Source organism: Engystomops pustulosus, chromosome 4 (assembly GCF_040894005.1).
Source record: "Engystomops pustulosus chromosome 4, aEngPut4.maternal, whole genome shotgun sequence".
Taxonomy (NCBI): domain Eukaryota; kingdom Metazoa; phylum Chordata; class Amphibia; order Anura; family Leptodactylidae; genus Engystomops; species Engystomops pustulosus.
Window position 1 is genome coordinate 48088460 of NC_092414.1, and position 15869 is coordinate 48104328.

The 15869-nt window shown below is 37.9% G+C and overlaps 1 protein-coding gene across 5 annotated transcripts in view; it reads left to right on the plus strand.

The window, feature by feature from the left end:
- JADE2 (jade family PHD finger 2) overlaps positions 1-15869 on the plus strand; it is a 203656-nt gene that overhangs the window by 128401 nt on the left and 59386 nt on the right. For all 5 annotated transcript variants that reach the window (XM_072145848.1, XM_072145851.1, XM_072145850.1 and 2 more), the window contains 3 exons: positions 3624-3835; positions 9539-9706; positions 13764-13880. In XM_072145848.1, coding sequence (XP_072001949.1) covers positions 3624-3835; positions 9539-9706; positions 13764-13880 — 497 coding nt within the window. The remainder of the gene's footprint in view (positions 1-3623; positions 3836-9538; positions 9707-13763; positions 13881-15869) is intronic.

The window sequence follows — 15869 nt, forward strand, 5'->3', positions numbered from 1 at the left end:
CAAGGTTGGAGCAAGATAAGGATTGTGGGATGTCTTTCTGGCGTTGAGTGCTACTGTGGCTTCATCAAAGTCTAGCTCTCCCTAGATGCTTGCCATTTGCATTATTTTCTCTTTTATGGTGTAGTAATGAACTCTGCATATTACATTGTGCGGCTCCAGGGCTCTGAGCTTTTTCCCTCAGGTCTCTGTAAGCATGATCAATTCATATAGAAGAATTGATCCTCAAGGTTGCTTGTGGAGCATGTTAGATATATCGGTTAGGGTTGGAATTAAGTCCTTAGCATGTGTCGCCTCCGGGAGACCCCTTAAACGGACATTGTTCCTCTATTTCTTTTTTTATAGGTCATCCATCTGAGCTTCCAAATGACATTAATGAGAGACTTGTGCTTAATTGCAGCTTGAATATCGAACAGTGTAGAGGAAATCTCAGATTTAAAAGTCTCCGGATCATCCACTCGGTTTTTCTTGCTAGACAGATTTATGCCATATCCCTCTTTGAGGAGAGCCAGAAGGTCTTTAAGTTCTGCCACTGTATGAACGGTTTTATGTTTGAAGGGCCTATTGTGTCTTTGAAGGGCACTATATTTTTGGCACATAAATCTTATTGAATAACTATTATTAGCCCCTTAATTCTTGGCTCTTTTTTTGAAACCTGACGTGTCACTTTATGTGGTAATAACTTTGGAGCGCTTTAACATATCCTGGTAATTTTGAGTTTGTTTGACACATGACACATTGTACTTTATGTTAGCTGAGGCTAAATTTAGGCAATATGGTTTGTATTTATTTCTGAAAAATACTTTTGGAAAGTTAATCAAATAACCAAAATAACTTTACAAGTAACATTTTACACATGTCTGCTTTAACTTGGCTTCATGTTTTAAAAATCCTTTCCTTTTTTTAGGATGTTAGGAGGCGTATAACTTTAGGTGAGATTTTCCAATTCCAATTTAGCAAGAAGTGACTTTATAAGGCATATATGATACACAACATAGAAAATTGACGCCATTTTAGTAACTGCACCCCTCAAATTATTCAAAACAAGCTTTGGGAAGTTTGTTAACCCTTAGAGCGTTTCATGAGGGTGAATAAAAATTAAAGAAAAATTGCGAAAATTTAATTTTATTTAACAGTTTACAGGCGGTACTCTTCTTAAGAACACCCGATTTACAGAAAACCTCTAGTTACAAACGGACGTCTGGTAATTGGTAATTTACTATACTTTACCCTTTGGCTACAATGATCAGCTGTAACAGTTGTCAGAGGTGTCTGCAATTAAGCTTTATTGTTAATCCTGGTTTTTATGACAGCCCAACATTTTTAAATCCAATTGTCATATAAACCCCAAAAATTTGACTGTGGTTATTATAAAATATACAGTTCCGACTTACATACAAATTCAAGTTAAGAACAAACCTACAGAACCTATCCTGTATGTAACCTGGGGACTGCCTGTATTAACTGAACACCAAAATTGAATTTGCACCTTTACAAGGTTAAAAGGAAAATGCATCTCACAATGTTTAGTGCAATTCCACTGTGTCACTGTACGCTGCTGTACGGGCACAGGGTGGCACTTGGAATGGAAAAAGTGCCGTAGCATTATAGACAGCCTTCACACCTGTAGCATTATTCATAGCCTCCCTCGTAGCATTATAGACATCCTCCCCTGTAGCATTATACTTAGCCCACAACCCTGTAGCATTACACACAGTCTCCCCTGTAGCATTACACACAGCATCCCCTGTAGCATTACACACAGCATTCCCTGTAGCATTACACACAGCATCCCCTGTAGCATTACACACAGCATCCCCTCTAGCATAATACACAGCCCCCGTCGGCTAATGCACAGCCCCCCATTTTACACATACCATTTATAGATATTGTATACAGCCTTGACACCCCCCACCCCCCCAGAAAAAATTAAAAAAACATAATACTTTCAGGCTCCAGCTTCAGCGATTCCCCTGCTGCTCTGTCTTGACCTTTTCTCTTTTTCTTTGTTACTCTGGATTTGTGTGGTAAATCTTAAGCACTCTTTCATGCAAAGGCCAGGTTTGTCAGGACAGGTCTTGGAATGGTATATAGTGTCCATCCTAACCCCTCTTTTGGGAACGACTCTGCATCTTTAAGTAGTAATATGAGGGACTTCCCTGGAAAATGTTGCCCTAGCACAACATGGGGGATATCTAATCCAGAGGTACTGGTGCAGCATGACCTGCACAATGGAACAGCACATAAGAGTTGTACATTGCCATCTGTACAATGTACATGGCCAGCATTTTGTACCATATTTCTGTCCGATCAACCACACCCATGTATTTATTGTAAGCCTGGATGCAGTCTGAGTTGGAGGTGGTGGTACCTTGTACAGGGCTGAAGTTGCTGGAGTCCCCATAAATTATGGTCATAACAAGGACATCCCTTCCTTCAGTGAGGCCATCAGCTGCCCACGAACTCAAAAATCTGTGGTACATCATTTTCAGGGGGCGGGGTCCATGAAGGATCACTTGTTGGTCCTGGGGTGCCTTCTTGAGGGAGGAAGAGGAGAAAAATAAAGGAATGAGGGATCCTCCCCTCAGTGCTGCAAAAGATCTTTGGGATGAATGGGACATTTTTTTTATAGCAGCAGTTGTGGACCTGGGGGGCGGTTGGCAAAACTCCTCTGGACCTCGAGACAAGATTGATGCTGGTTGGGGACAATTGCCATCTTGCCCCAATCACCGTTTCAGAACTGTGTTGGGAAGTAACTTCTATTATGGCGAGCATCAGTCCGTTCTATTATGGCGAGCATCAGGATGAGGTTAAAGGGAACTAGATCATGTTTCTTTTATGACTCAGCTTGGTGGCAACTTTTATGTAAATGGAGCCTGTCAGCAGAAATTGACCTAATAAACCATTATCAGGATGTTGTCAACCAGCTGAACACGTTCCAGATTGTTTCTTTTATGACCCAGTGTGGTGGCATCACCCAAAAAAATCTACTTTGAAGTGAGATGTAAACTAGTTGTATAAAGTCAAGGAGGCTGAGATTGTAACAAAAAAGTCAAGCTCTCTCTCCCCCAGAATCCCACCTTCACTGTAATTGATGGTTCTGCATCAAGAGACATTGCTAACCAGATCTCCTGAAGTCCGATGCATGATATCAATCACAGAGGAGGAGGCTTCAGAGCTCCCCACCTTGACTTCCGTGTTAAACTCTCCATCTTCTTGACATTATACAACCAATTTAATGCTCACTTCAAAGTTGATTTTCTGGATGATACCAACACACTGGACCATGAAAGAAGATAAAACTAGAAGGTATTATGCTGTTAGAGAACATACTGGTAGTGGTTTATTAGGCCAATTGCTGATAACAGGTTCCCTTTAATCTGCAAAGAATATAGGTTTTCTTAATAACAACAAAGTTACAAAAGTCATTTTAAAATGCAGCAAGAAAGTAACAGAAAAAAAGTTGAAGCTTCTCCTAATTGTTAAACAATTTGTTTTGCTTTTGTTTGTTGAAACGGTAGATCTCTTAAATCTCTCCCATCCCCAATGTGGAATAAAGTGGAATCAGAGAAAGTGGGCCTATTATTGTTACATTATTGTATTAAAAACAAGTATAATTTCCACAGCAATGCCACTCCTGGAAGAGCTCACCTTTGAGAAGGTTCTGGAGGAGTTGGAGACGGTCTGCTATCAAAACATGAATGTTGCCATAGAGACTGAAGAAGGTTTGGGCATCGAATATGATGAAGATGTTGTATGTGATGTGTGCCACTCGCCTGAAGGGGAGGATGGAAATGAGATGGTTTTCTGTGATAAATGCAATGTCTGCGTGCATCAGGTAAATGAAAACATCTAAGCATATCTCATTTTCTGCAAATGAACTTTGACCTCTTTTTACAACCTAGAAACAACTGTAAGAGACCTACTTTAAAAGTTTGTTATAACACCCATCAGTGTCTTTCTCAAACAAAGCTTATAATAGAATAATAAACAATTCTAATCATTAGAAAATAATATTTTTTGGTGTAGGTATACAGCTAAAACTGTCAAAAAACTGTCCAAACTGTCCAAAAACTGTAATGCTTGTTCCTGGAAGTATATTATCCATGGAAGATGTTGCATATGTATTGTGTTCCATACACTTTTCTGTACACCATACAATTATGTTCTTTTATACATATCCAGCTAAAGAGTTTATTTTTGGTTCAAATTGCAGAAGACCTATCCTAAGGACAAATGAATGAATGTACGAATGAATGTTGCTGTAACAGTCATAGGGGCTTCTATGGGATCCAAGATTTGGGGAAGCTGAGCACCCAAAACTACTCAGCATATAATAGTAATGAATGAAGAATGTACAGCATTGTTGTCTGCAGTACTACCTCAACAATCCTTTTTTTACTGCATAAAAATCTTTTAGTGGTCAAGAAGGGCCCTTTGTAAGGGCCCTTTACAGATAAACATATGCAAGTTTATCAACAATTCCTAGTGTGCACCTCTACTTTCTATTGTTTACATAACACATACAGTGTGGTAAATTATGGCAATATTAATGCATTTACCTCCACAAAGACGAGTTGTGTACTGGCACCCATAGGCTGCAGATACACAACACTGTGCATTTCAGCCTGTTACAACCAAAAAAGACCAAGATGGTTGTGTAAATGGGTCAAAAAGGAATGAAAAAGTTTATTAATACAATAATGCAAGGAGACACAACACATATAAAAAAAACACTAAAAACACACACCTGTGTGGTGTGTGAAGCAACACATAGCCCAGAACCCCCCTTGAAAAAGGCCTGCCTGGCAATAATTACACACAATGCATAAAGTATGATAAATGAAGGTGTCAATAAAAATATCAAAAGACAATGCAGTTGCATAAATGATACCATCACATTAAATGAACACCTTACAAACCCATATAGGGACCTATACAATGAAATATCAATACAGGCGGTCCCCTACTTAAAAACACTCGACTTACATACGACCCATAGTTACAAACGAACCACTGGATATTGGTAATTAATTGTACTTTAGTCCTAGGCTACAATAAACAGCTATAACAGAAATCACATGTGTCTGTAATGAAGATTTATTGTTAATCCTGATTCTTATGACAACCCAACATTTTTAAAATCCAATTGTCACAGAGACCAAAAAAGTTCTGGCTGGGATTACAATGATAAAATATACAGTTCTGACTTACATACAAATTCAACTTAATGAAAAAATGAGAGAAAAGCAGATGTGTATATAGGAAAAATCTTTATTAAACAAAAAGGCATAGGTTAAAACACTTTAAAAAAAACAGAAATGGGTTCAACTTAAGAACAAACCTACAGACCCTATCTTGTATGTAACCCGGGAACCGCCTGTACAAGCCTGTGCAGGCGGGAGGAAGGAGAGGACCCTACGCATATCGTCAAGCACTGGTGACTTTCTCAGTGGTGAAGAAGCCAAACCATATTGGTACCCAATAAATATAACTCCCCCCCCCCCCCCACACACACACACACACATACCTTAGCTGTGTCAAATATATGCTTACAGTAGTGTGTATAGACAATGTGTGTAGGTAACCAGAGTTGTGACAAGCTATTGAATCCCAATAAGGGCGTTTCCGGTAGATAACATTTGAGAAAGGTAATTCGCAAGATGTGACATAAAATATACACCGGAGAGAGAAGATTAAACATGTAAGAGAAAAAGAAATTTATAAACGAAGAATGTAAAAAGTAAACCATAAACAGTGGACAAAATATTAGCGATAAGGGAACCACAAAGAAAACTCCCAAAATATTAAGGGTCCCAATAAAGTGAGAAAAGCCAAAAAGCATCATTATTACCAATCTGGTAAGTGAAATCAATTTCAGAAGGTAACAGTGGACAAAATATTAGATATAATATGGACCACAAAGAAAACTCCCAAAATATTAACTCCTTAAGGACGCAGCCATTTTGCAGCTTAAGGCTTAGTCCCATTTTTTGGATTCTGACTTGCGTCACTTTATATGGTTATAACTTTTGAACACTGTTACTTATCAAAGTGATTCTGAGACAGTTTAAAGAGGACCTGTCACCCCATTTATAGGCACTAGGAGCTGCTTACTAAAGTAAGCAGCTCCTAGTGCTTGAACAAACGCCGCAGTGTTAGAGTGATAGCGTTACCGGAAACCTCCAGTAACGCTATCTAACACTGCGGCAGGGTATAGTGTAATTGTCGGACAGCTCGCAAAGCTGTCTGACGTATTCATGAGGGGGCGGGGTTGGGGCGTGACTAGGGGCGGTGACTGCCACCTAGCGCGGGGCAGTCAATGCCGGCCTATGGAGCAAGCGGGGCGGTCCGGGGTAGAGGCAGCACCTCGGACCGCCCCCTCATGAATACATCGGACAGCACTATACCCCGCCGCAGTGTTTGACGCTATCACTCTAACACTACGGCGTTTGATCAAGCACTAGGAGCAGCTTACTTTAGTAAGCAGCTCCTAGTGCCAATAAATGGGGTGACAGGTCCTCTTTAAGTGGTAAATTTTGGCTGATGAGTTTTGTGTTTTTTTTACAAAAAAAATTAAAAATTATTAATTTTATTAAAAAATTGCCATTTTCGTAATTCAAAATCATTGCCTTTTCAGGCAGATAGATTTACCACCTAAATAAGTTGCTGAATAACTTCTCCCATATGTCTACTTTACATTTTCATAATTTTTGAAATGTCTGGAAAATGTATTTTGATGTCATGCGGCTTACAAATCGAATATCGGTTTTTCGTGTTTTCAGAACAGAATATTTTGGGGCTAAATACTGTTTTGAATGACATTTTATATATTTAACATCAAACCCCCCTATATAACCAGCCGATTTTCAAATCTGCACCCCTCAAACTATCAGAAACATTTTTTAGGAAGATTGTTATCCTCTTGAGATCTTGATAGTAATTACATCAAAATGGAGGTGAAATTTAGAATAGTCAAATTTTGTTGGTTATACATTCATTTAGCCCTAAAAAGAGAAAACCCATCTAAACTATGTTATGCAATTTCTCCTGAGTACAGAGACCCCCCACATGTGGCCGTTACTCGTTTTATGGGCGCAAAACTCATCGGCCATAATTTACCACTTAAATGAAGAACAACATGTGAGGAAACAACAATCTCAGAATCATTTTAAGTAACAGTGTTCAAAAGTTATAACCATAAAAAGAAACTCATGTCAGAATCCAAAAAATGGGGCTGAGCCTTAACTCCTTAAGGACACAGCCAGTTTATAGCTTAAGTTGGGAAGGCAGGCTCCCAGGGGAGTTTATGGGGATGTCTCTCCACTGGTTTTTATAAGAAATTATTAAAGATCAAAAAGACAATATACACTTAACAAAAATATGTAAAAAGTATATACAAATGGTGTGTTAGTGGAGGTGCTATCGGTAATGGTATCGGACCTGTACCAAACAAAGTCAACTAAAGTTATTCCTTTGCCTATGAAGATATTTTCAACAATTCACCGCATTGCAAGTGAAGGACATTCATATATCGCTCTTATGCTCCACACTTTTTATAAAAATACAGAAATTAAGCATTTTTAACTACTTTTTTTTTCTGTAAAGGTCAGCACTACAGTGCCACCTTTCATTATAGCCCAGCATTTTGATTGAAAGTATACATTTTATTAAAAAAATAATACAAATTTGATGTAAAAAAATGTGCCCTAAACAAAAAACATGTTTCACACGTCCTAAATGTTTTTCAATTAGAAATTTTAAATTGGCCATAACCTGCAAAATGTAGCAGGTTATGGCTGCTAAAGTTATGGTATAACTTTAAAATTAATACACTCCCCCCTGCATGTACATTTTCATCAACCTGTTAAGACAGGTTAATGTTAAATGAAAATTGTAATTTTCCACTAAAAGATGTACAAATCTAGACTACTTTCCAAAAAGTTTAAACATAACCCACAAGTCAATATTCACCAGAACATGAGTCAAAGGCAGCATTAAATCGGTGGGGTGGCAAACAATTTTTCATAATTTTACACCTCATAACACAAAAGCAACCCAAAAGAATTATTATATAACCATAAATTAAATTAATGGGAACAAAACAAGATTTTAGATTGGTGTAATATGTATGTCTTCATATTAGCGTAAAAATAAAACCTATGCTTCTTAAGAACATTACTTAAAACACCATAACTTTTACTTACCTGACAGGGAAGATACCATGATCATAAAGGTGGTTCTTTGAAATTGTTTGTTTGCCCTGCCTAGAGGTATCATCTGATCGCAAGCTTAGGCTTTGTTCTTTTAAGAACAGTGAGCTGGATTACGAAAATTTCACCTGAAGACTCATCAGGAAGGAAGCAACAAGAATGGAACCTTCAAGACGATCTCCAGCAAAGAAAATTGAAAGAACTCTCCTGAGGGAATCTGAAGATCTCAGCTGAAGAAAAAAGGAAGAGAGACATCTCTGTCCACAAAGAAAAGAGCCTTGGAAGACTTCGGTCAAGAAAAAGAAAGAACCAAAGACCCCCGTAGAAGCAGTATGATGAAACTCCGACCCAAGCAATGGCTTATAACCCTGAAGTCACCACCATAGCAACAGTAGCCACAGCAGGCTATGCACAGCAACCAGAAGATCCCCAAGTCCCTTACATTATGGACACCGTGATGAATGGTAAAGGTGAACAAAAGGGTACCAAGCAAGAAAATGCTGCTAAACCAAGGAATCAAGGTGTCCGAAATCTAAACCATGGGTACCAGACTGTTTATGTAACGTTCATCAACATGAACGTCAGAAGTAAATATTGGGAAGCATTAAAAGCAGCAATGCAGGAGTCTCCTTTCTCCAGCTTTGTCAGCAGTTGCTTGCTACAGACAGAAGAGAAGAAGATTACGATTTTTATGTGGAATTTGCATATTCCCCAGAAGAAGCTGCACAGTGGTGAAAGAAACTACCAAGATCCTGAACGGCTATGGCCTCTTGATGGGGAAGTAGTCTGCTATGACTCAGTTGATGGATTACAGAACCTGCTTAAGTTGTTTATTTTATGCAACTCCTATGGAATTGTGGGGAAAAACTGCAGGGTTACAGGTCATGCTTCCAAGGACTGTCCAAAGATTTCCATTTGCAACTTCTGAGGCATAGCAGTCCACGTTTGCAGATAGTGTCCTGAGTTCTCTTAGCTCTGGCTTAGGGTTTTGATGCTCAACCACCAGCTGTTCAGCTGGAAGAATGAGGCACATTTTAGAAGGCTATAACTTTTAATCAGTGGCTCCTATAATTACAGTTCCTTATCATCTGAAAGATAAACACATCCTCTTTAAATTGTGCTAGTTTTGCTAATTGTGCACTTATCAAAATTAATCTATCAATTAACCATTGGTTTTCTCTTTGGGACGACCACCGTAGAGGGGTGTTTTTTCAATCATGTGGAAATTTGGTGAGGTTTCTTTCTATGAATGTTTTTAAGTTTGAGTGTTAAACATCAGAAATAAATGTAACTCTTTTATGTTTTATTTCTAATTTTTGGTTCTTTAGGCTTGCTATGGAATCCTTAAAGTTCCTACAGGAAACTGGCTCTGTCGATCTTGTGCACTTGGCGTTCAAGCAAAATGTTTACTTTGCCCAAAGAGAGGAGGAGCATTGAAACCGACACGAAGTGGGACTAAATGGGTCCATGTTAGCTGTGCCTTATGGATACCTGAAGTTAGTATTCAAAAAAGTGTATATACGGTTAATGTTATACTTATAATTTTTACCATAGACATTCATAAAAAAGCATAACTAAAACGTTGAAGCTACTTTGTATTGCAAAAGTGAGTTGTGCAGGTGAGAATTGTAAACTATGCTTCATTTTAGGCTCTATGCTTGCCCGGGCTACGTCCCAGGTGAGCAAACCTTTTTGTGCAAGGGGGCGAGCTCTGTATGTAAAATGGTAAAGTATAACAAAATATTCAATGAACTTTTCATTATTTAGGGACCTGGGTAATAAACTTAGTTTTTTTCGTTGCTTGGGATTGGTGGGAAAGATGCTGGGTAGCATGCCCTATTAACTGCTGGTCAAGGGAAAGTAGTAAGTGCCACGGCTCCCATCTGCCACCAACAGTATAACACAGCGAATAGAGATAGAGCTGCCAGGATCTTCCCTGACTAAATGCTGGCCAAGGCTGAGTGCAGCACAGACTCATAAGCTCTAAGTCTTGGCCAGCGGTGAATGGGATCTGCTCCTCAGCATTCCTTCAACGCTCCCTTATTTGTTGACATACTAATTACAGGTGTAGAGTACTTAACAGGCATTGATCTGTGTGCTCAAATTCAGCTCAAAATCTAGTTGATCTGCGTTTCTCATTATACATGGACAATTATTATTATTATTTATTTATAGAGCACCATTGATTCCATGGTGTTGTAAAATTAGTAAGCGGTTCGCGAACATTAAATTAGTACAAAAACAAATGTAAGTACAAATACAAAACTACAGTGATCAGGAAACAAGTCAAAGGACCAAAAACATAAAGCCAAAGCAACCTAGGAGTTTAGCAAAGCAAATAAGTGGAATATTCTTCAATGGCAAGTCAGTCACCTGATCTCAACCCAATTGAACAAACATTTCACTTGCATGCATTCCATTTATTTATTTTGTTCAACCCACTGAATTATAAGGAATTGGCCAATTTTCAATAAATCTCGTCCATCAGACATGTCACTGCATATGTACCTGTACTTTTCTCTCCTGTCAGAGCTTCAGCCTTTCCCGTTTATCCCCATGCTGCACTCTGAATCTCTACACAACTTCCTGTTTCCACTCCTAATTGTCCTAATGGCAGCCTCCAGTGTGTTTTTTACACAGAGAGAGGAGTGGGAGGCAACAGGATTAGTTATAATCTCTTACTGCATGTCCCTTCTATTTATCAGATCTCAGACTTGTAAACAAACCTACATGTAACCTACAGAGTGTACATAGAGTCTGCACTTAGCAATAAAGGAAGCATCAGGGATGATGAATCAATTGGTAAACATTCAGGGAATATAATTAAGACAGTAAATGCACATGGGCAATTTATGTTAAAGAGTGGCCAATCCCTTTAAGGCTGTAAGTCTGAACTTCTACTGCATGTGACTTGTTTTGTGCAAAACAAGTTATTGTGGTATTGTACAGAACCAAAATTACAAAAATGTTGTCTCTGTCCAGATGTTTAAGGACCTAACTACAAGGTATGGGAGCACATTGTAGTTTAATTCCATATTAAAACATAAAGGAGTCAAAATTGGTTAATAAAGTAAATTACAAGAATTATCATCCAGACACCTACTCCTAAAAAGTAGTTGAACGTTTAGTTATGCTTTACTACATTAGGAGGTTCCTTTATCTTTCAACTTTCAGTGGAGGTGTATATGACAAAAGGCTGATTTACGCAAGCTTCTTAAATAAGGCTAAAAGCCATAGATAATAATTTTTACACTACCTCTGATTTTTACTAATAAAAATTAAGCCTACCTCAAGTAACCTCCTTATCTCAGGGGACGGGTACTAGTGAGCTATCCTATATTTACTGTACAATTACTACTCTATGAGAATGCAATCTCTTTTTAATTTTTTCTTATATAGATAAAAGAAGGATACAGGAACTTCTTTAGTAAATATATTGTAAAGTGATTCCAGACTTGAAGGGGCTATAAACCGTCTAGGGCCAGTGGCAGTATAACTTCGCCCCTGATCTGTTCTAATGATTTATGCAATTTTCTTAAAAGTTTATTTAGAAAATGACCTTATACGTTTTTAAGGACGAATTGTACAGGCTAACTTTATAGATTATAAGTATTATGACGAAACTGAACTGAATGTTTGAGTATAAATACCTTTGTGCACTTTATTACTGAGACTTATTAATATGGTACTTTCCCACCTCAACGTATTACATTGCTAAGGAGATGGGAGTTAATCAGTGGCTTTTTTAATCAGAAATAAACATTTTAAGTTACCATATATACTCCAGTATAAGCCGACTCAAGTATAAGCCGATACCTAAATTTAACACAAAAAACTGGGAAAACCTATTGACTCGGCTTATACTCAAGTATATACGGTAATGAACTTAATCAGTTACTAAACTGCTGGTGGACATTACATTTTCACTACTTTTTTTTAATTGGTATAAAGTTTATATCAATAATGAAAGCAGTGAAGGAACAATTTTGTAGTAAACAAAAATGTGCTTAACAAAGCAGAATTTGCTTTATATTTTAGATTCTTAAAATTAGCTTGGATTGCTGCTTTGCTCACTCTTGGCATTCTCTCAATAAGTTTAATGAAATTTTTATGGTCTGCAATTCACATGTATGCATTTTGAAGGTTTTCAAGGTGCAAAAATTTGTTTGAGACCATCAATTGTGCAGTGCAGAGATAGGATTGGTAGACCGTTATATATACAGTGTGTAGCCCAATTCGCAACTACGTTATAATCCACATTATGGGAACAACAACAAGTAAAGAAAGACGACAGACCCGAATCTGGGAAATTAAAACATATGCTCAACACTGATGTAAATCACTTTATAAACCTGCATATTTAACCTATGAAACTTTGATTTTCTGACTGATTAATTTAGGTTTGTCAGTTTTTTGCTTCTGTATCAAGGTCAAGGAAAACTATAGTCAATAACTTTTCACACCTCTGAAACTCCTTTAAATACTGTTAGAAAACTATTTCAGGTGATAAAACTAATAGAAAATACAAAGGGTATACTAAGCTTTAGAAAATAATAAGGAATAAAAGCAAATCCTATGGAATGAAAAGGTACGTCAGAATTTTAGGCTGCTGCTGTATACAGTTGTACTTCTTCTTATAGGGAACCTGCCACCAGGAGCATAGTACATACACTGCCAACTATTTTTTTTTTTAAATACATGTTTTACAGAAAAAAAGATACATTATATAGTAACTTTCAATGCCATGTGCTCTGTGACTAGACACTTGTCCCCTGGGAGTGGCTATAGAGGAGCAGTTTCAAACCTCTCGCCTGTATGTCCTCTTCATATATATATATGAAAAGCCCATAACCCGGCTAAGCAACGCTTCCTACTCCTCTATATCCACTCCTAGAGGACAAGTGCCTAGTAACAGAGCACATGGCATTGAAAGGTACTTTATAAAATATATTTTTTTTTCTGTAAAACCTATTTTTTATAAAAAAAAAACTCTTTGGCAGTGTATGTACTATTCTCTGTTGCGAATTGGGTTCCCTTTAAGTCTTCACCTGCATCTTGGCCAGCTCCAGGGTTTGACCTTCGGCAATGGCAGACCCCGTTTCCTAAGGTTGAAGAGACCACAATGTTCATGTGAGCACTGTGATCTCTTCTTCATTTTATAAAATTTGGACAACCACTTCATGTTGACTGGTTGCAGTTACTACTGCTAGAAATAGCTGGTTTGTTGAGTGTATTTTCTTTTTACCGGGGTATCAGTCTCAATGACACTACAAAACAAGTTTCTAGACGACAAGTTTAGCGATGAGAAGGAATTTCAGTATTTTGTTGTGTCACTGTTAAGTGGCACAACAAAATACTGAAATTCCTTCTCATCGCCAAATAAATTTCTCATTTCTCTTCTGCCATGTTATATTGGACTGGAGAATATGTCAAGTAGCAGAGTGGGCCCTACCCCACTGGAGCTATGTTCCTGGCACCTGGTAGTGGTGCCAGACCTGGCCTGAGATTATAGTGTGACTATTTCCGAATAACATTATCTTTTCGTCTTTGCAGGTCAGCATTGGCTGTCCAGAAAAGATGGAACCTATTACTAAGATTTCACTTATTCCACCAAGCCGATGGGCTTTGTCATGTAGCCTGTGTAAAGAATGCACCGGTACTTGTATCCAGGTATGTAATTTATAGCAAATAATTTATTACGTTATATGAACTAGCAAGACACTTGATTAGTTGTCAAAATTATTACATGTAGATGGATTGAATATGTCAGCATTACAGTTTTTCCTGTACTTTGAAACCAGAACAATCAAAACAATAATTTCTCCATATATTTTTACGATTTTGTGTCATTATTCAAAACCAAGAAAGAGTTCAAAAGAGTATAAGAATAAAGTAATCCTACCATAGAGGCACAAAGGCAAGGGCTGCCTCAACTAAGTGGTGTTTCAGTTTTGCCGATCAGCAGATCTAAATTCAAAGCTTGAGGATTAAGTGAGACCTGAACCCCCAAATATCTGAATTGAGATACTACCAAGTGTGGAACAGAGAGAGCTATATCCGAGACATAACCCGGCAACAAGGGGAACAATACAGATTTAGTCCAATTAACCCTAACCCAGTTCTAAAAGAGAAGATAGGGAGGGGCAGTCATCAGCATTGTACACTAGGGTACCATCAGCGTATAAGGACACTTATTCAGAGTTGGAGCCCCTATCAATGCCGTTAATCAGGGGGGACATCCGAATTGCTAACACAAGTTGTTCAATGGCCAAATCGAAAAAGGGGGGACAAGGTCCACCCCTGCCGAGTCCCTCTTTCTGAGGGAAAGGATTCTGAGATATTTAGGTTTGTTCGCACCCTCACATGAGGGAGAACATAAAGCAGATGAATCCAAGCCTCAAAGCAAGGTCCAATATTCAGCCGAGCAAGGGGAAGCCATAGGTACTCCTACTCAGCCGAATCAAAGGCTTTAGAAGTGTCCAGGGATATAACAAACCGTGAACAAAAATGATGTCTGTCATGACCCGCAGCTGCAATATTTAGATACAACTTCTAAATATTTATATCCATCCCCTTTCCAGGCATGAACCCAGTCTGATATTTTACTGGGTTGGCAAGGATTTTCACGTCTCCTTTAACCCCTTAAGTACCACGGCACTAGAAATGGTAAAAACATTCAAATGCTTTGAAATATGCAGGCAATTTTGAGATTTCTTGTCACACATTGTACTTCAAATAAGTTGAAATAAAAATTTGGATGATATCATTTGTGTATAATTCAGAAAAATTTTGCGAAAATTATGAAAAATTTTCAAAGTTCAAAATTTTTTTGCCTTTCCGGCAGATATTCATAGCACCCAAATATCTTCATAACTAACATTTCCCAAATGTCTGCTTAATGTTGGCATGGTTTTTTATGCATCCTCTAATTTTACAATTGTCCTAAATGGTCCTAATATAGAAACTACTCTTTTCAATGTATGCAAAACCAAATTTAACCCCTTAAGGACGCAGGGTTTTTCCGCTCATTTCTCGCTCTCCAACTTCAAAAATCCATAACTTTTTCATTTTTACGTGTACAGACCTGTGTGAAGGCTTATTTTGTGCGTAACAAATTTTACTTTCCCGTAATGTTATTTATTTTAACATGCCGTGTACTGCGAAACTCAAAAAAAATTCCAAATGTGGAAAAATTGAAAAAAAAAACGCACATCACGTTCTTGTGGGCTCAGTTTTTACGACTTTCACTCTTCGCTCCAAATAACACGCCTACTTTATTCTTTGGTTCGGTGCGATCGCGGTGATACCAAATTTATATAGGTTTTATTGTGTTTTAATACATTTTCAAAAATTAAACGAATGTGTACAAAAAAGAAAAAACAATTTTTGTCATTTTATGAAGCTAATAACTTTTTCATACTTTGGCGCACGGAGCTGTGTGAGGCGTCATTTTTTTGCGAAATGAGCCAACGTTTTCATTGCTACCATTTCGAGGTCTGTGCGATATTTTGATCATTTTTTATTTAATTTTTTATGTGATGTAAAAAGGTGTAAAAGTCGCATTTCGGACATTTGGGCGCCATTTCCCGTCTCGGAGGTCACCGCCGGCCGTAACCGTTTTTATATTTTGATAGATCGGGCATTTTGGGACGCGGCGAT